Genomic DNA, 21,305 nt, shown 5'->3' with positions numbered 1-21,305 from the left:
AAAAGGATGGGAGATGAATCAATATATTTTTTTAAAAACCCTACAGGACAAATGCTAAAAATGAACCACCAAAATACCCAGGGTTCTAAATTATTTTTTCAGTTCTATTCATTAATACAAACAGGCACATAGCTCCCTAGGGTACACTGATTAGACCATGCTCCACCTCATTATCTATGGCTAATCAAGAAATGTACAAATGATACAGTGCATGGTTTACGCATCTGGAGGAAGTCTTCACTTATGCCATATGGTTCTCAATTAGCACCAACTGAAAACCAACTTTTTTTGTTGTTAAAATAAATAGAGTTATCATGAACCATGTAAAAGACATAATCAAATTGCCAAAAATAATATATTTCAAGTAAGTAGAACAGCAAACATAATAAATTACACAATTATTCCTCCTACTCAACAGAGATGTTGCATTCGCTTCATGTAAATGGCAATCTGCAACTAAGAGACATATAATATTCTCTTTGTAGCAATGGCATCTACCTTTTTGTCATCTCTGCTATTGCACTGAGTGCTAAATAGCCTTTTCTAAATGCTTGATAAATTGTCATTTCTTTCTCTTTCAGAATTCCTCTGAGACTTAAAGGAAAAAAAAAAACATTAAGGAACAAAGAAGGAATGTGATTGGCCTCAGCACAGAGAACTAGCTTCCATTTGAGGTTGGGGGAAAATCATCACTTCAGCATCGTTTTGTACTGCCATCATGAGAACTTATCATTGCTTCTGGCTCCTGTTTTGGTTTGGTCCTCTTCACCAAAGTTATTCTATACCATTATCCCAAAAAACTACTGGTTTTCCCGAAAACCCAAAAGTTTTGGATTTATCTAGAAACAGCAGAAAGGAGCTTAGTCGTTCCAAAAGAAGCTGGATGTGGAATCAGTTCTTCCTTCTGGAGGAATACACAGGCTCTGATTATCAGTACGTTGGCAAGGTAGGATACTTTAATTCTTTCCTAATGGTTAAAACAAATATGGCATGGGTATTGTGCCACCACACCAGCTGTCTTTAATCAATGTCTCTAGGGGTAGAGGTACTTCTTGTGAAAGTACTATGGGGAGTATTTAAGAGCTTAGCTAACAACTTGAAAAAGATGAAAGAAATTGTGATATTTACATAAACAACCATACATGTTTAGAATAAAATCTGCAATTTGAGTGCTAAAAAAACATTTCAGAAATTATACATTGTTGAGTTCCAGCATAGGAACTTAAAACTTGCCCTTTTAATTTCAGCAGAGGGACGTTAACTTAATACTATTTAAGTTTTAAGGACCTATTAAAATGTATTTTAGTAGAACTTCTTCCTTCATGAAGATACATGTAAATATTCCTGCTTTTATATACAAGTGAGTCAGAAATACATGTGAGGTTGTCACCATTGATTGTTAAATTAGCTGCTTGTAAATCTGGAAAAAAGTTGTTGGAAGATTATTTTTTTCCCCTTTACTGATGTATACTATCTTCTAGACTCATTGAAATATCACTGAGCTAAAAGAAAGGTAAAATAACAAATTTTATTTACCGACATTTTCAGGAGAGCAAAGGGGCTTAAGTGACGATATTCTGTATGACAAAATGTCACAATGCAAACCATATGGCTTACATGCTTGTATCTAATACCAGCATGCAAATACAAAAAGAGATGGTTTGTCTTATGATGATGTGATGATTGGGTTTTTTTTTTTTTTCATTTTTGGATTATTGCAATTGATTCTACACACCTATGACTTCATATCACTTCAGTGATGGCTAAGTAATGCCATGAACATACTACAAGCCACTGCAGGGGTGGGTTCTACTTACCTTTACTACCGGTTCGCAACGGGGCCGCGCTCTTTAGTTCTTCTTCGCTTTCTGCCATTAGAGTGGTATCATCTGCATATCTGAGGTTGTTGATATTTCTCCCTGCAATCTTAATTCCAACTTTTGATTCATCTAGCCCTGCCTTTCTCATGATGTGCTCTGCATATAAGTTAAATAGGCAGGGTGACAATATGCAGCCTTGCCGGACTCCTTTCCCAATTTTGAACCAATCAGTGGTTCCGTGTCCAGTTCTCACTGTTGCTTCTTGACCCACATATAGGTTTCTCAACAGACAAATAAGATAGTCTGATACTCCCATCTCTTTAAGAACTTGCCACAATTTGTTGTGATCCTCACAATCAAAGGCTTTAGCATAGTCAATGAAGCAGAAGTAGATGTTTTTCTGGAACTCCCTAGCTTTCTCCATGATCCAGCGTATGTTGGCAATTTGATCTCTAGTTCCTATGCCTCTTCAAAATCCTGCCTGTACTTCTGGTAGTTCTCGATCCACATACTGCTGGAGCCTAGCTTGTAGGATTTTAAGTATAACCTTACTAGCATGTGAAATGAGTGCAATGGTACGATAGTTTGAACATTCTTTGGCTTTGCCTTTCTTTGGAATTGGAATATAAACTGACCTTTTCCAAACCTGTGGCCACTGTTGAGTTTTCCAAATTTGCTGGCACTTTTACTGCACTTTTAAAAGTGCACTTTTACTGCATCATCTTTAAGATTTTGAATAGCTCAACTGGAGTACTATCTCCTCCACTAGCTTTGTTGTTGCTCAGATTTCCTAAGGCCCATTTGACTTCACATTCTAGGATGTCTGGCATCATGGTTATCAGGGATGTTAAGCTCGTTCTTGTATAGTTCTTCTGTGTAATTTTGCCATCTCTTCTTAATCTCTTCTGCCTCTGTTAGGTCCCTGCCATTTTGGTCCTTTATTATACCCATCTTTGCATGAAATGTTTCCTTCATATCTCCAATTTTCTTGAAGAGATCTCTGGTCCTCCCTATTCTTTTGTTTTCTTCTATTTCTTTGCACTGTTCATTTAAGAATGCATTCTTATCTCTTCTACAGTAGCTATTCTCTGGAATTCTGCATTCAACTGGGTGTATCTATCTCTTTCTCTCTTGCCTTTCACTTCCCTTCTTTCCTCAGCTATTTGCAAAGCTTCCTCAGACAAACGTTTTGCTTTCTTGCCTTTCTTTTTCTTTGGGATGGTTTTAGTTGCTACCTCTTGTACAATGTTGCGAACCTCCGTCCATAGTTCTTCAGGCACTCTGTCTATCAGATCTAATTCCTTAAATCTATTTGTCAGCTCTACTGTATATTCATCAGAGATATGATTTAGTTCATACCTGAGTGGCCTAGTGCTTTCCCCTACTTTCTTCAATTTAAGTCTAAATTTTGCAACGAGAAGCTCATGATCTGGTCTTGTTTTTACTGACTGTATAGAGCTTCTCCATCTTTGGCTGCAGAGCACATAGTCAATCTGATTTCTGTGTTGACCATCTGGTGATATCCATGTGTAGAGTCATCTCTTGGGCTGTTGGAAAAGAATATTTGTTATGACCATCATATTATCTTAACAGAATTCTATCAGCCGGCGCCCTGCTTCATTTTGTACTCCAAGGCCAAACTTGCCTGTTATTCCAATTATCTTTTGGCTTCCTACTTTAGCATTCCAATCCCCCATGATGATAAGGACATAATTTTTGGTGTTAATTCTATAAGATGCTGTAGGGCTTCATAGAGCCAGTCAATTTCATCCTCTTCAGCATCAGTGCTTGGGGCATAGATTTGGATAACTGTGATATTGAATGGCTTGCTTCAGATTCAAACTGAGATCATTCTGTCATTTTGGGGATTGTATCCCAGTATTGCTTTTCCTACTCTTTTATTGATGATGAAGGCTACTCCATTTCTTCTGAGGGATTCTTGCCCACAGTAGTATACGAGATGGTCATCTGAATTAAATTCACCCATTCCTGTCCATTTTAGTTCGCTGATTCCTAAGATGTTGATGTTCAGTCTTGTCATCTATTGTTTGACCCCATCCAGCTTGTCTTGATTCATGGATCTTACATTCCAGATTCCTATGGAGAAAAAATCTTTACAGCATCGGTCTTTCTTTTCACCACCAGATACATCCACAGCTGAGCGTCCTTTCGGCTTTGGCCCAGTTGCTTCATTCTTTCTGGCACTACTAGTACTAGCCCTCTGCTCTTCTCCAGTAGCATATTGGACACCTTCCGACCTGAGGAGCTCATCTTCCAGCGTCATATCTTTTTGCCTTTTGGTACTGTCCATGGGGTTTTCATGGCAAAGATACTGGAGTGGATTGCCATTTCCTTCTCCAGTGGATCACGTTTTGTCAGAACTCTCTGCTATGACCTGTCTGTCTTGGTGGCCCTGCATGGCATAGCTCATAGCTTCATTGAGCTATGCAAGACCCTTTGCCACAACAAGGCAGTAATCCATGAAAGGGTTTGATCATATGTTGTATGAATTATTTTGTTCTGAAATAATTAACACAGACACTGACTATTATTACTCTTGTTAAATGGGTTTATGAAGTTTTTTATGGTGAATCATCAGAAATGTTTCTATGGAAAGACAACTGTATGAGCTTGTTGTCTCCATATTTTTCATTTATCATGTGAAAAATAACAAAGATCTCAAGCACGGGTTTCTGGATTTATGTGTCCCTTCAGCTAGAATGAATGAAAATGTCCTTGGAAGCAACATTCAGAATATTTCCCTGACACATAGTTAGAAGGCTTTGCATTGTTGGGATCATGCTTTGCATCACAATATTGCAAAATACAGAAGGCAAAGGGAAAAAAATCCCATATCATGTGGCTTCTCCAATTTGGGGCTAGTTAATTTGATAAATCATAATTTTCCTGTTTGTTTGAGAGCTCATTATATAATAAGAGCTAACTGCTTCAGCAAATTTGTGACAGAAACTCAAGAGAGAAGCATTGCTTCATTTACCAAAATATACAGTTTTTGTTAATGGATTGGGCAATATGGTTTAGATATATAACAAGAGCCTCCTTTGTGTCCCAAAAAGAATCAGAAAGTGCTCCAGCACTGCTAACATGTCCATCAGAACCTTAGTAATTTAAAAAATGATCATTTTTTAATCTAATGTATCTCTTTGGAACAAAAATCGTAAAACACTTCATCATTTTGTTTCCAAAATGATTGCCATTCAAAAGGCTTAATTATGCTCATAAAATTACAAGGAAACCTTGTTAATTAAAATATGGATAATAAAACCCAAGACTGAGTTTGGGAAGCAAAGCAAGGAAATGGCATAAGTGTAAAGCTAGAAACAGATACAAGTTGTGTAAGTGTTATTAATGCCATGGCCAATGGCCCTTCACAGTTGGCCTTTTATGTGTTTTTGGATGCCTGAGCAATTCATGTCTTGGTAATTGAACAGTTAGCCATGAGGTATGAATGGGAAATACATGGAATATGAAGACTAAATGTAAGTGTCCCATGATTTAGAGCAAAGTCCATATAAGTGCGTCAATAGCTAAATGTGCAAGGATCTTATATTGTTTATGTTTACAGCTACTCTTTAATCTAAAAGGTATTCTGAAGAGTTTCCTTTAAGTTAGAAACAGTTCTCAGTCTTTACAAGATCTTTTAATTAATGCCCAGATGAGATTACTTAAGAACGGTAGTCCCTGCTGGACTGATACGTTATGTGGGAATTAATATGCAATTGAGATCTTCTAACTAAAGAGTGTTTTAAAAGAATAAATTCCAAATTTTAAAGAAGTAGGAGGAAGAGAGTCATACCCTCCTTAGTATTTAGTGGCAAAAATTCAGAGGAAAAAGAAAATGAGAAACTTTTCCATATGTAAATTCAAATTGTAGATGGGGTGGGGGAGGTGGTAGATGTTTGATAATAATAATAATAATAATAATTTTATTTCTATACCGCCCTTCTCCCGAAGGACTCAGGGCGGTGTACAGCCTATTTAAAAACACAAACAAAACAATGATATAAAATTTAAAATAATTAAATAAATGGCTCAAATTTAAAACCCCAATAAATTTAAATACCCCAATTTAAAACTATTGTATTGATAGTCCGGCCTGGCGGAACAACAGGGTCTTCAATGCGCAGCGAAACACCCGGAGGTCAGATATCTTATGAATTTCCGGGGGCAGTTCATTCCACAGGGCTGGGGCTCCCACAGAGAAGGCCCTCCCCCTGGGCGTCGCCAGCCGACATAACTTGGCTGACGGCACCCTGAGGAGACCCTCTCTGTGGGAACGAACTGGTCGGTGGGAGGCTATTGGTGGCAGAAGACGGTCTCGGAGGTATCCGGGTCCTATGCCATGGAGCGCTTTAAAGGTGGTAACCAACACCTTGATGGCAGGCAGACCTCCCAGGAATTTGAAGATGGAAAGAAAATAAGATTGGTGGTGGGGGGTGTCTTACTGCTGGCTGGTGTTGTTTGTGTGAGTCAGTTTAGCAAGCTCTTTGGAATTCTGAACCTACAATCCGCTGTTTATTATTCATTTATTTTATTATTCAAACTTCTATACCGCCCTTCTCCTTTCGGACTCAGGGCGGTGAACAGCCAAAATAAAAACATTTATACATAACATTGCAATTAAAAATAGATTTAAAATAATTAATAAATTTGGCCCATAATTTAAAACTTGTCAATTTAAAATCAGTATCAAAATTTTAAAACCAACCCTAAAATCAAGACAGACCGGCTAACTGAAAAAAGTAAGTTTTTAGGGCCCGACGAAAAGTCTGGAGGTCGGAGATCACTCGTATCTCTGGGGGTAGATTATTCCAAAGGGTAGGTGCCACCACAGAGAAGGCTCTCCTCCTGGGGGTCGCCAGCCGGCATTGTCTGGCCGACGGCACCCTGAGGAGTCCGTCTCTGTGGGAGCGAACCGGCCGGTGGGAGGCTATTGGTGGCAGAAGGCGGTCCCGTAAGTACCCCGGCCCTAAGCCATGGAGCGCTTTAAAGGTGATCACCAACACCTTGAAGCGCACCCGGAAGTCCACTGGAAGCCAATGCAGCTTGCGCAGGAGAGGAGTCACATGGGAGCGCCCCGTCGCTCCCATAATCCCCTGCGCGGCCGCATTCTGCACCAGTTGGAGCCTCCGGGTGTACCCCAAGGGGAGCCCCATGTAGAGAGCGTTACAATAGTCCAGACGAGAGGTGACGAGTGCTTGAGTGCTTGAGTGACCGTGTGTAGGGAGTCCCAGTCCAGAAAGGGGCGCAACTGGCGTATGTTGCTGGGGTCTCACACTTGTTCCACCAGTCGCAGCTGATAACTCTTTGAAGTAGACCAGGTCAGGAAACAGATGCTGCAAGGATTCCAGGAATGCTACTTTGCTGTGGTAGGTATGATAACAGGATTTTGAAAGCCTGTCAGAATTGAAAATTTCACCGGATTCTAGCGCCTGTTGGGAAAGCCAATTTGAATCCAACTCTTTGTTCAGAAAGAATCTTTCCAAAAGAAGGAAATACAGGCTAGCTACAGTATGTTTGAGTTATAAGCGTAAAGACAGAGGTGCTGACTTGACTTCTTCTCAATTCAATAAGCCCTGTCCCTCATTTAAAACAACAGACTGATGTAGATGAGAAAGGATCTTCTCCCTTGAATCTTTACCACTCAGACACATTTTTCTGTGCAAATTCTTTTCACTCGTTAAAGCTTAGTACTTTCTAACTTTCTCCCAGATGAAAATACCCATCTCTTCACCTGCTATTCAATTCACAGCCAGCCTTAAATTTTGTTTGTCAGGCTGTTTGGGTGGCTGGCTTTATTTTATTTTATTTTATTTACATTCATGGCTAGCAAAGAGAAAAATCATAAAACTCTTATTTTTTTTTAATTTTTGCATTCTGTACACCTTTTTTTCCCCTAGCCTTCCTTTTTCCCCCTGTAGATACACCCACTTGATTTCTCTGCTTTTTCCATCCTTAAGTTACTGACATGAATAAAAATTCCCTGTACCATCAATCCATAACAATGTAGTGAAATCATAGGCAGCTACAATGTTTGTGGATATGAAGAGAGGGGGAAGGGTTTTATAAAGAACCTAAACATTTGATTTTGTATTCACAAAATCAAACACAGAGCCTCAGACGTAGAAGAGGAACATAAAAACAGAAGTTGGAAAATGGATCAAACCTCATTTCTTCAAATTAGATGCATAGCTCCTTAATACTGATCTCTTTCTTTGGAACCCTCTAGGCAACCTAGAAGAGTTCATTAAACCAACCATCATTCAGTAACAAGCATCTCATTACACCATCTCTCTTCATTTTCTTCTGTCAAGTATTCGTCTGAAGCCTGCTGCCAACATAGACAAGGCTGGTTGAATTCCAAGTTTTAAATTAAAACAGCAACAAAAATGTAAAATGCTGTACCAGGAAACTTTGCATTTGGCAGAGGTAATGAAAGGTGTGAAATATAATACACAGTGATTCTAAAAAGGGCAAGATTCAACTTTCTAATAAATTACATTTAACAAAATCAAATCCACATTAGCTGCTATTTATTCTTTGTTCACGTTTTGAGCCTTGGTAAGCTCTTTTGAAGTAGTGAAGGAAAGTATATAAGCCATATGATATTTATTATTGATCCATGTTAAGTTAATAAGATACTCCAGGAACAAATCAGTGCAAGGAAAACAGAGGTTTTCCCTCAAGAATAAGAGGGGAAAAATGAGGCTGACAAACTTATTTCTAATTCTAACAGCAGATAAATCCTTTGGCTCAACCTCCAACATCTCACAGGTTCATTCTTGCAATCTTCTTATTCTCAGATGACAGAATCAGTCTGCCTATCTTCATGCACAAATGGCCTGTTCCAGCCATTCAGCTGAAAGTATGCAAGGTTCGTACTGGGTGTGATACACGATTCCTCCACTCCTCCCTTTGCACTGGAGGAAAGAACAACACCATGCTCCCCTACTCCTAATCCTCAAGTTGGTCCACCAAAATACCACAGTTGATGGTATTCTGAAGGTTTTTGAGAGCCAAGATAGATGCACCATACCCATCCTAATCCCCTTGAAGATCAACAAGTATGATCAATGCTGTACTATAGCTGTATGTAAAACCCAACTGAAAGAAATCCAAATAATTTGCTTTTTCCAAGGTCTTTTGAAGCTGTATCCTAATCAGCTTGGAGAAAAGGGAAAGTTTGAAATAGGACAAAAGGTTTTCCATTGGATCCAGCTATAGCTTCTTGAGGAGGGGATGTACCACTTTCTTTTTAAGAACTGGCATGACCACTTTTCCCTCAAGGTTGTATTTACCATTGCTTGGTTCCAACAACATGTAGTTTCCCAGGAATCCTTGACATCCAGGCACATGGGAATAGTACACAGATGGTCACACTTACAGCCTCAAGGACTGTGTCTACTTCATCAAGATCAACAAGATCAAAACCTTCCTAGATAACCAAGACTGTACTTTTGTCAACTCCATAGGATCTTACAAGCTTGACTCCAGCTCACAGCAGATACAGGCAGTTTTATCTGCCATGCTTTGAATAATCCTCACAATAGCCTCTTAAATGTTCTTATTGCCCCTCTTTACAATGAAGAGACCAGTGATCTTGAACAGGGCCACCAATTGGCTATCTGAAACTATGGGAAGAGCAGAAAATAGTTAACATTTTGCTGCTTTTATTGCCACAAGTTAATTCTTAATAAAGGATCACATCCATGCTATGTTGAGTTTACTTTTCATTTTCCTCCAGCAGCACTCTATCTCTTATCTGTTCTGTTTCCATGGTTTCCATGATAACCATTAATTTCCAAGTGACCTCTAAATGTGTGCATCCAGGGAAGATGGATTTAAGGTAGATAATGCCATAAGTCTGAGGAGCACCACTGCCAATGTAGTTACGATACTGAGTAGCTCAGACAACCACCTCCTGCCACCATCATCCATACAAACACTACATTACACTCCAGCTCCCACCCTCTCTCACCTGGACAACCAGTGATAAAAATCAGCACTTTCAAGGATTTTTTTTTAAAAAAAACTGAGACAAACTAAGAGTCATCACTGCTGACTGTTCCACCTTGGTTGCCACTCATCTCTTCTCACCATTCACCAAAATGGTCTCTGTTGATCGTAAGTCTGCTCTGATTTACAAACCAATTCTTTAGATAGCAGAAAGATGGAAGGCTCCAGGAGCATTTACCAACAGATGAAATAGACAAAAATATTCTTCTAGTCTCACAACCACATATAGGGGACAACTTGACTTCTATCCAGAGTGGAAGCCTGGCAACAACTATAGGATGCAGAATGGTCCTCCAGCAAATCATTAACCTCTTACCAGTGGGTGCTATCACCTAAGTACCTGGACTTTTCAAACACTGTGGTTGAGCAACCTTGGCTCTCACTGCCACCACTTTGCTAGGTTGGCCTCTGCTGAACATACTGCTAGCACCATTACTGCCAGCAGCCCTTTTGCCTCTGCTGCACCACCTGATCTTTAATATCTGTGCTGTAGGGCATTTAACCTACCATGTTATAATGCTACTATCAGTCTCCTTTGTCAGCTCTCCATGTGACCTGGTCAGCTGCACTGTCCAGTTCTAATTGAATGCTGTTTGATGAACACAATATCCTCCTTGGTCACTCAGGAAGCTCTGCTTTTGTCATCTCCTATACTACCATGAATTTTTATCTCAAGGGTATTTGGAGACCTTCTAGATCTCCCTCAATCCTTCACACAACATACACAAAGCACCAGGAATATGTTTCCTCAACAATTTAACAGAATAACAGAGGTGGAAGGGACTTTGGAGGTCTTCTAGTCCAACACCCTGCTTAGGCAGGAAACCCTATATCATTTCAGACAAATGGTTGTCCAATCTCTTCTTAAAAACTTCAATGGTTGAAGCATTCCCAACTTCTGGAGGCTGGATGATTGTTCTGTCAGGAAATTTTTCCTTAATTTTAGGTTGGTTCTCTCCTTGATTAATTTCCATCTCCTGCTTCCAGATGTCCCATATCTAATATTCACCTTGTCTTAGCACCATTGCCCCCCCTTTCTCCCTCTCTATGAGATAAAATTGTATCTTCTTTAGCATCTAATAGAATGCTTAATCATGCTATATGCTTAGCATCCTTTAGAACACCTGAAACTCAAAACTCACCTGTAGAAGGAATTTTAGAGAGAAGGGCTTAGAAAAAAAAATGTGAACTGTTTTTTTCTGTGCTTGTGTAATTGAGTAGGGATTGACAAAAGGTACATAGGTAGGAATCTATTAGTTGATCTCCAGCTCTCTACGGCATCACAATAGAAAATCAGACTAACTCTGCTTCATGGCTGGCCATGTACTAATCATTCACTTCCCAGCCACAGTTTCAGATTAGAATTCTTGAGTTGTAGCAATTTAGATAGATTTTTACTTGCTTGGGCAGGTCAACAATAGTGTTGGGGCTCAGGGAGTACACAATGGTAACTGGCTCTGCTTCCTACAGTACCATTTTGCCTTTGGCTTTGTGTTTATTTATTTAGTTCTGCAATTTATATGCAGCTCAGTTCCAATAAGGCTCCAAAGAGCTCACAATAATACAGTAAAAGAGAAAAAATTAAATGGAGAAAAGAAAAAAACAAAACAAAACCCAATTGAATCCATGGCGACACCAAGGCCAACAATGCCAACAGCAACAGTTGCCTCCTGTTGAAAGGAGACTCATAAAACTTCCAAAAACATTCTGGAGCATTTCCTGAATAGCAGCATAGTTGGTGCTGATCTGATCTTTCATTGAACACCATTCCAAAGAAGAGAGACCACTAGAGAAAAAATATATCCCTTTTTATGAAAAAAAGTGATTCATTAAAACTGGTACTCAAAAGGTGCTTTTCCTACTAGATCTTATTGGACAGGCAGAAATGTCTGGTAGAAGATACTCTAGAAGATTCTCAGCAATGAATGATACCTTTAATAACCTGCAAAACTTGAATACAGTCAATCTATTCTCCAAAGCACCTGAAGGCGAGACAAGAAGCAATGGATGGAAACTAATCAAGGAGAGTAGCAACCTAGAACTAAGGAGAAATTTCATGACACGTTAGAACAATTAATCAATGGAACAACTTGCCTCCAGAAGTAGTAGATGCTTCAACACTGGAGGTTTTTAACCTCCAGAACAACTATTTGTCTGAAATGGTATAGGGTTTCCTGCTTGAGCAAGAATTGCTTCCCACTCTGTTATTCTGTAATGGAGGATAATGCAGAAAACCAGTCATTTCCCTGCTTGGGTTGCTACTGGTGGTGACCCAGGAACCATAGCAATAGCACTTAGACTTATATACAGCTTCATAGTGATTTTACAGCCCTCTCTGAGCGGTTTACAGAGTTAGCATATTGCCCCCAACAATCTGGGTCCTCATTTTACCCACCTTGGAAGGATAGAAAGTTGAGTCAACCTTGAGCCTGGTGAGATTTGAACTGCCGAACTGCAGCTATCTGTCAGCTGAAGTAGCCTGCAGTGCTGCACTCTAACCACTGCGCCACCTCGGCTCAGTCGACCATGGTGGTTGACTAAATTTATCTCAGCAATGCCAGGAAAGAGCAGGGAGAAGCATAAGGCCTTTACTGTTCCTGCCCTATTCCCCTCAAGTCACAGACCTTGAATTTGTAACCCTCCATTTCAATACAGCAAATTTAATCCCTGAAATACTGTACCATGCATACCTCTAAGAAAATTTACGTACATCAATGCAAGCACATTCATCTTTGATTGTAGGAACTCAAGATTCCTAGAAGTGCAAAAATGAAGGAAGAAAAGGAGAAGTGAGCATGCGATGAGCCAAAGAATAATTATTGGAAGAAGAGGTGGAAACTGGGATACACTATTTTAGAAAAGGGCACATACGATAGGAACATTCTGCACCGCTCCATTTGTTGTAGATGCAAACAGTGCTTTTTAGGCAGTCTTTCTAAAGCTTGCTCTGCAACCATTTGCTCTCCTCTGTGTAATGCACATTATTATAAACTCCAAAGTTGTCCTCCGAGCCCAAGTGCATGAACGTTTCACCAACTTGGCTTGCAAAGTTTACACTGCAGTGTCATACTCCGTGCACTCTTTGTGTCTTATAAGCCTCATTGGGCAAATGGTGGCAATAACTTTAAAATTTTGGAACCCTTGGTGATTGTGATTCACTGATTTTAAAGTCTCTCTGCAGCCTGTACTTAATATAATGAAATTCAGACTGAGAATAAACTTTAGTTATTTTCTCAGAGAACACCTAAGCTATATGCTTAATTTCATCTCCTCCAGATAGCCCTGCATTAAGGATGAATACAGTCGTGGAGCTTCAGATGCTTATCATTTCAGGATTCGAACTCTATTTGATTTTTCATTGCCCTGCCATCAGGGAGGAGACTTCATTAAACCTTGTCTCTAATAATCAAATTAGCATCATGCAGAGGATATTTCTCATGGGGCGGTATTAGAACAAAATGCAATATTTGCTCCACAATTTTACCATTTCATCCTTCACAGCATGCGTATCAGCTCACCTACTTTAAAAATTAACAGTCTGCAGCTTCCTGTGGCAGATAGTCCACTGCCTAAAAACCTATGATAATGCCTATCTTTTGCAGTCTTAGCAATACATAGCTTAGCGTATCTCTGTGTTGTGCATGCATATCTGCAGAGCGGACCAAATTTCTCATTTTGGATCCGAAAGGTAATAAGAGTATTGCTAAGGGCTTGGGCTCCAGCGTCCTTCTCTTTTGTTCTCAGCACACCTCCTCCTCCTCCCTTATTCTCAGTATATGAGTAATGTATATGTCTACAGAGTGGCCAGCATTGAATGCTCAGCTTCCACTGGGTCACCTTTGTCAATAAGAAAAAGATGAGATTTTCTTTCAAGTACATCCATCATCTAGTAAGAAGCTGTAACCTGCTGCTGAAAGAAAGAGATGTTTTATTCATTTGCTTCCGGTAAAACATTTGTGGATTTTTTTTTAATGTACTTTTACCCTCTCCTTCTGAATTCAGATGTTCTCTACAGCAGCTTGTGTAATGTAGAAAGCATTACACAAGGCCCTCTCTCTGTAGGGAAAGATTCTATGGTGACCAACTTCTCACTAGGTACAAGTGAATGATCTTCTCATATCAATAAATAATCTTGACAATGAAGTAGTTAGAAGAGCAATCCCTTCTTCATACTCATCCAGCCAGTCTGAAAATGAACCAGCTAAAACTTGCATGGTCATCAGTGGACAGAAATAGGACTAGGAAGTTCATATTGCTACCAGATTTGGAATGATTTCTTTGGAATACATAGAAGGGAAAATATAGTCCATCTGATAAGCAAAAATATTCTTGACTATGAAATAATATCCAAGAACTTTGTGCCGCTTCTAAGAAAATATTTTTCCTCTCATGTGGAAAGTTCCTACTCCAAACTTGAAGTATTTTTTTGTCCTAGATTGGTAGTATATGAAATATGATGTGCAAATAAATTAATATTTATGGCAGAAATAAAAATCAACAGCAAATATTGGCCACCAGGTAATATAATAGGAGGATATTTTTGAGATTTTACAGCCCTTGGTTTTTCAAAGCTGTGGAATACAGTACTCATTTTCTTTCTTCTGTTCATATGTGTAATCTGATATTGACAATGCTTAATTCTAATTATGCATTCATTCCATAAACATTTCTTTATAATGAATTTGAATTTACATAATAAAATACAGAATAACAGAGTTTGGAAGGGACTTTGGAGGTCTTCTAGTCCAACCACCTGCTCAGGCAGGAAATCCTTAACCATTTCAGACAAATGGTTGTCTAATTTCTTCTTTAAAATCTTCAGTGTTGGAGCACCACAACTTTTGGAGGCAAGCCATTCCACTCATTTAATTGTTCTAACTGTCAGGAAATTTCTCCTTACTTCTAGGTTGTTTCTCTCCTTGATTAGTTTTCATTCATTGCTTTTTGTCTTGCCTGCTGATGCTTTGGAGAATAGTTTGACTCCCTCTTATTTGTGGCAGCCCCTCAAACATTGGAACACTGCTAACATGTCACCCCTAGTCCTTTCTTTCATTAAACTAGACATGCCCAATTTCTGCAGCTGTTCTTAATATGTTTTAGCCTCCAGTTCTCTCACCATCTCTGTTGCTCTTCCCTGTACCCTTTTTAAAATCTCATTATCTTTTTTATAACATGGCAACCAAAACTGGATGCAATATTCCATGTGTGGTCTTAGTTCTGGTCTTGTGGCTGAAATTCCTATTGTAACTTTTTTCCCCCCCTTCCAATTTTTTTTAAATGTACAGTTAAGTGTTTTAAAAATTTTAAAGGCTTATACTTCTTTTTTTTGGGGGGGGGGTTGACATTTCCATTGATCTTCACAAAGACATTGCTCAGCTATGGATTTTGAATACTTTCTTCATGGCTCAACATGACTGTGATTGTTTTCTAAGCAAGTAAAATAATAGATTATTTTTCTTCCTCAGAGTCTCTCTGAAGAAAACACATTAAATTGGAACTGATAACGAGCTATTTAAATCTCCAAGATAGGCAGCTAATGAAAAGAACTTTCATAGAGTTGAAAAAGTTACGATGAATGGGTTCTGTGCAAAAGTCTTAGAAAGAAAAAAGTGTAATCTTTGTTTTATTAATTTTATTGTCTACTTGATGGTCTGCTTTTGTATATAATCTGATGGAGATTACACAAATATGTCAATTTTCCTACAAGTGTATCATTATATGTATCATTCTACAAGTGTATCATATATGAAGATACCAATTGTCCTACAAATTTATCATCAATATGTATATGCATAAAATATGCATTTAAATATATATTAAATACAAATTAAATGTGTATACTTAATTTGCACATTTCAAATGAATGTGTTTAATTTACAAATTTCTTACTCCCTGTAAGCGGAGGGTATATACCGGTCTAGTATCTGGTTGTTGTTTTTTCATATAAACCAGAGGTGGGTCATTACAGCCCCTTTATAACTTGTGGACTTCAACTCCCAGAATTCCTGAGCCAGCCCATAGTCCACAGGTCATAAAAGGGCCATAGTTCCACACCCCTGATATAAATGATGCTGTACTTCAATGGTTAGATGGCCTAGACCAGTGATGACTAACCTTTTTGCCATCGCATGCCAGGAGGGGGGGGGCGGGGGAGGTTCACGTGTCCATGTGCCCACACCCATAATTCTATGCGCCCCGCCCCCACACATGCGTGCACAACCCCCCTCCCTACTGGCATGCAACGGCCCTGTACACCTGTTTTTTTTCTCACCTGGCTCCAGATCTTCTCTATGAGACTAGGGTGGGTGAAAACAGCCTTCCCCACCGCCTTGGAGGCACTCCGGAGGCCAGAAACGGCCCATTTCCCAACTTCCGGTTGGACAGGAAGTGAAGTTTTATGCTGTCATATGTTCATTTAGTGACTGTCCGAAGTTACAATGGCACTGCAGTGACCTATGACCGTTTTTCACACTTGTAACCATTGCCGCCTTCCCATGGTCACGTGACCAAAATTTGGATGTTTGGCAAATAATTTCATAGTTATGATAGTTGCAGTGTTCTGAAATCATGTGATTCCCTTTTGTGACCTTCTGACAATCCAAGTCAATGGGGAAGCCAGATTCACTTATAACACTGTCACTGACTTACGGTAACAACTGCAGTGATTCACTTAACAACTGTGGCAAGAAAGATCGTAAAATGGGGCAAAATTCATTTAAATCTTAAGTGAGACTTAAATGTCTCACTTAGCAACAGAAATGTTGGCCTCAATTGTGGTTGTAAGTTGAGGACTACCTGTACAAATGGAATGGAAGGCCAACATTACTGTAGAAATCATAAAGGAACTCCAGCCAATATACACAGTAAAACATGAATTCTTACATACACACATACACGCACACACACACACAATTGAGGCTGTTAGAATCTCCCTCCCCTCAAAATCACATTGTACTTACAAGATCTTTAGGGAGAAACAGCTTCTGCGCTTAGAGTGCTGTTCCCTACCATAGATACTGTCAAATACAGGTGAATATATTTTTGAGGTTACATCAGGGGTGAAATCCAGCAGGTTCTGACAGGTTCTGGAGAACCACTAGTGGAAATTTTGAGCAGTTCGGAGAACCAGTAGCAGAAATTTTGAGTAGTTCGGAGAACCGGCAAATACCACCTCTGGCTGGCCCCAGAGTGGGGAAGGAATGGGGATTTTGCAATATCCTTCCCCTGGAGTGGGGTGGGAATGGAGATTTTGCAGTATCCTTCCCCTGCCACACCCACCAAGCCATGCCCACCAAGCCACACCATGCCCACCAAGCCACGCCCACAGAACCAGTAGTAAAAAATTTGGATTTCACCACTGGGTTATATATATATTATTTCATAATGAAGTGCTGTACTACTTATCCAAACTGCCTCTCAAGGCAAAAATGAAATGGGATATGCATCAAAAGCACTATATGCCACATCACTCTGCCTCATTATTGACTCCAAAAGAAGGCTATGGTTTTAAAATCTTTCTCTTAAAAATGATAATCGCCTAATGTCTGGTTTAACTCCCGATTTTCTACATTAGGATGTTCTGCCTCATTAGTTAAAATCTGTGTTAAGAAAAATGTAAAGCCCATAGACAGTGTATTGAGATCAGCATACCTTTTTTTTTTGTCCTATAAGAATGTTCCTGCTTCTTTATTCACTCTTTATCCTTCAAGGATAATATTATCTCTATAGTATTCTACTTGCACAGACCTCTATATCATAACTCTTAGAGCATCAGATTTAAAATTTTGCTACTTATCTCAATTTATATTGGCCATAAACCAAAGATGTATTTTTCTTTTGTTATTAATGGCCCACTCTTCTAGCTCCCATTGTTCACATGAGTGCGATAGCCATTTTTTAAATGAATAGTCAGAGGATGGTAACATTTTGCTATTGAGTCAAGAGAAGTGGGAACATTATTTCCTTTCTGAATTACAGGGAATAGTGGATTTATAGAGTTTCCCTTTTACTTAAAGCACTTAACTGAGAAGTTCAAAGAGAGTTGCTAGTTTTATTCCAGAGGATCTTTTTATACCGTCTGTTTTCAGCCATAGCTGAAAAATCTTAGAGTGAATAAAAGTGAAGTTCCTCTAAGGAATGGTTTAATAGAAAAGATTTGCTTTCTTCTTTTTCAGTTGTGTTTTGAACGCATTTCCACCAGCTGTCTGCTTATTATATTACAGCATTGTACCACTGTTTGATTTTTCTAGTGAATGCAGGCAAAGACAAGGTGCAGTTGGTTTAGGCCAGTAATAGCTAACCTTTTTGTCGTTGTGTGCCAAAAGCGGGGGGAGTGCGAGGGGCTGAGCGCGCACGGGCCCACACCCATAATTCAATGTACCCCGCCCCCACGCATGCACGTGTGATCTCCCCCCACGCTCCCACCGCTTTTGGCCCGTGATGGCCCTGTGGGCCCGGTAGACCTGTTTTTTTTGCCCTCCCCAGACTCCAGAGGCTTTTTAGGAGCCTGGGGAGGGCAAAAACGGCCTTCCCCAACTCCCCAGAGACCAGAAACGTCCCGTTTCCCGATTTCTGGGAAAGGCCCAAAAGGCCCAAAAATCAGCTGGCTGGCATACGCATGCACTCTGGAGCTGAGCTAGCGAAACGCTCGCGTGCCCACAGATATGGCTCCGCATGCCACCTGTGGCATCGCCATCACAGGTTTGGGCTATTGTTAATTTCCATGATAAGTCACCAAATCCTTCTTCTTCAACCCTGCATTACCTTCCTTATGTTTTCTGGGGAAAGCTCCAAAGAAATCCCCTCTGCCACTGATGTACCAGGAGAAAGGAAATGCTCAGCTTGTTCCATCAGTAAGATACTTGCTAAAGACTAGAACAGAATGAGCACCACTTGTACACTAATGCTGGCTTAGGGATTCTTGGAGTTGAAGTGCACACTTCTTAATTTTGTTATGGTTGACCATCATTGATATGTAGACAGGTTAGGGAGCTAAAAGGAAGCCAAAAGAAAAAGGGTTCTGGAGAGTTTAGTCTCAACCATTATCAGTTCAAGGACCAGTTGCTCTTCAATCCCAAGATCTCAAGTAAATGCTATACATTTGCACGACATGGGTTTCATTCTATAAAATAACAGAGAATCTATAGAGCAACTAGCTTTACTAGGTCTATCTTGTTGTCCAAATGACTAGACTCAAACTTGGCTGTTGTCGGCTAGGCCTTTGCCTTTATCCTACTTTCAACCAGTATCAGCCAAAAATACTCAAAGCCCCACCTAAAAAAGCAAAAACAAGATGAAAGCTGCACTCTCTTATTTTAAACATCCATCTAACTGGTAAACTAATCTTTCATTTTGATTCTTGCATTTGATTTTCTCAGATTTTGATTGTCATGCCCAACAACTGGATGGACAGGTCAGCTAATTTTCCTTTAGCTGGAAAGGGGGCTGGACTTTTTGAAGTAGAATTGCTCCCCATTCCCTACAGAAGAAAGCAACATACGGGAAAGCCAGTTGAATGTATGTAGACTTTTCCCATCTGTGCATTTAGAAAATAACATCTGGTTAGAACTTGGATAAAGCAACAGTCTCAAAGAAAATTGGTAATACTTTCTAGCTTTCTAGAACAGGGGTCGCCAACCTTGGCAACTTTAAGACTTGTGGGCTTGAACTCCCAGAGTTCCTCAGCCAGCTTTGGAAGTTAAAGTCCACAAGTCTTAAAGTTGCCAAGGTTGGAGACCCCTGTTCTAAAGAAAGCCTTATTCTGTTTTGTGTTGAAATATTTTTCAACATCTCTATAATTTAAGTTACACTTGTCCATTTTTAATTAAAAATAAAGTTAAAAATATACATAATTTAATGCACCTTGTATATTTTTCCTATCAGACTTACTTATAGTTGCTTACTCATTTATTCGTTACTAAATCTTTCCATTTACCACAGTTTCTTTTGCTGTGTAGTTATGTTAAAAACATGCAATCTAAAACTACATATAGTGGCGCTAAATGGATGCTATTTTATAAGATATAAAATTAGCAATGTTGTAAAAGTGACTATATAAAATACATTGATCATAATCATTTAATTATTTTCAATTAATACTTTAATAATTAATAACTGCAAATAATAAAGCAAACTTCATTATTTTGTCAAACAAAAAAGCACAAACCATTTCTTCTCTGGAAATCATCTCTTCAACATATTTTGATGAACTATGCAGCATGAAAATAATATTTTTAATATGGCCTTAATCTGCTACCATTTCAGTTTTATTTAATGGTTTGACATTCTTGTATTACATAAGAAAGTGTTGGAAGGAAAATCCATCTGCTTCAGTTCCAATCTGAGAGAAAGATTCTGGAAACAAAATGGAGGCTGGAGGCTGATTGGAAAGAAGGTCCATTTACTGATGAACAGGACCACCACATGTGATTCTGGGACAGCTGACAAAATGGAGTCTAAAGTGGGTGGGTTTTTATACTTTCTGGATTCCTATGGGGGGTCATGTAGGGATTATGTAGAGGTCATGGCTGACTATAGGCAAAAGGGAAATACAAATCCTAGGTGTTTGTCAGAGCTAATTTTGTCAATCTTTGGCTTAATTGTGTTGCTTATTAGGTTTCTGCTTGTGGAAGGGAGACTGGGACTGGTTTCTGCCTCCCTTAAGGTTTTTTTTCCCCCATTTCTCCTTTAGGGGAAATATTCTATTCTGCCTTTTTAATATTCCTCAAAAACATTTCATTCTTGGGGGGAGGGTTTCCCACAATTGGGAAATCCTCTCTCTGATCATTCTCCAATATACATAATTTTATTAACCAGTATCAAATCTCCTCCATAGAATAGAATAGAATAGAATAGAATAGAATAGAATAGAATAGAATAGAATAGAATAGAATAGAATGGAATGGAATGGAATGGAATGGAATGGAATGGAATGGAATAGAATAGAATAGAATAGAATAGAATAACAGAGTTGGAAGGGACCTTGGAGGTCTTCTAGTCCAATCCCCTGCTTAGGCAGGAAACCCTACATCACTTCAGACAAATAGTTTGTTTATTTATTTATTTATTTTATAAAATTTGTATGCCGCCCTATCTCCAAGGACTCAGGCCGGCTCACTACGACAGTCGACCAAGCAACTGTTAAAAACAACAAATATACATAAAAATCAAGAAAGTTTTTTTTTAAAAAAAAAATTAAAATATACTACCCCATCAGTCCAGGCCGGGGGACATAAATAGTCAGGTTTTCAATTCACGGCAGAAGGTGCGAAGGTCAGGGGCCAACCGGAGCCCCAAGGGAAGTTGATTCCAAAGGGTGGGGGCGCTCACATGGTTATCCAACATCTTCTTAAAAACTTCCAATGTTGGAGCACTCACAACTTCTGGAGGCAAGTTGTTCCACTGATTAATTGTTCTTACTGTCAGGAAATGTCTCCTTAGTTCTAAGTT

The 21,305-nt window shown here is 39.2% G+C and overlaps 1 protein-coding gene across 2 annotated transcripts in view; it reads left to right on the top strand.

The window, feature by feature from the left end:
• Positions 1-718: 718 nt before the first annotated feature.
• Positions 719-21,305, top strand: part of LOC139316026 (cadherin-6) — an 80,610-nt gene continuing 60,023 nt past the window's right edge. For both annotated transcript variants that reach the window (XM_070942573.1, XM_070942572.1), the window contains exon 1: positions 719-946. In XM_070942573.1, coding sequence (XP_070798674.1) covers positions 719-946 — 228 coding nt within the window. The remainder of the gene's footprint in view (positions 947-21,305) is intronic.

This window comes from Pituophis catenifer, unplaced genomic scaffold, assembly GCF_029215685.1.
Source record: "Pituophis catenifer annectens isolate HBS135680 unplaced genomic scaffold, rPitCat1.0.hap2 SCAF_3, whole genome shotgun sequence".
Lineage (NCBI taxonomy): Eukaryota > Metazoa > Chordata > Lepidosauria > Squamata > Colubridae > Pituophis > Pituophis catenifer.
This window is presented reverse-complemented; position numbering and strand designations above follow the sequence as displayed.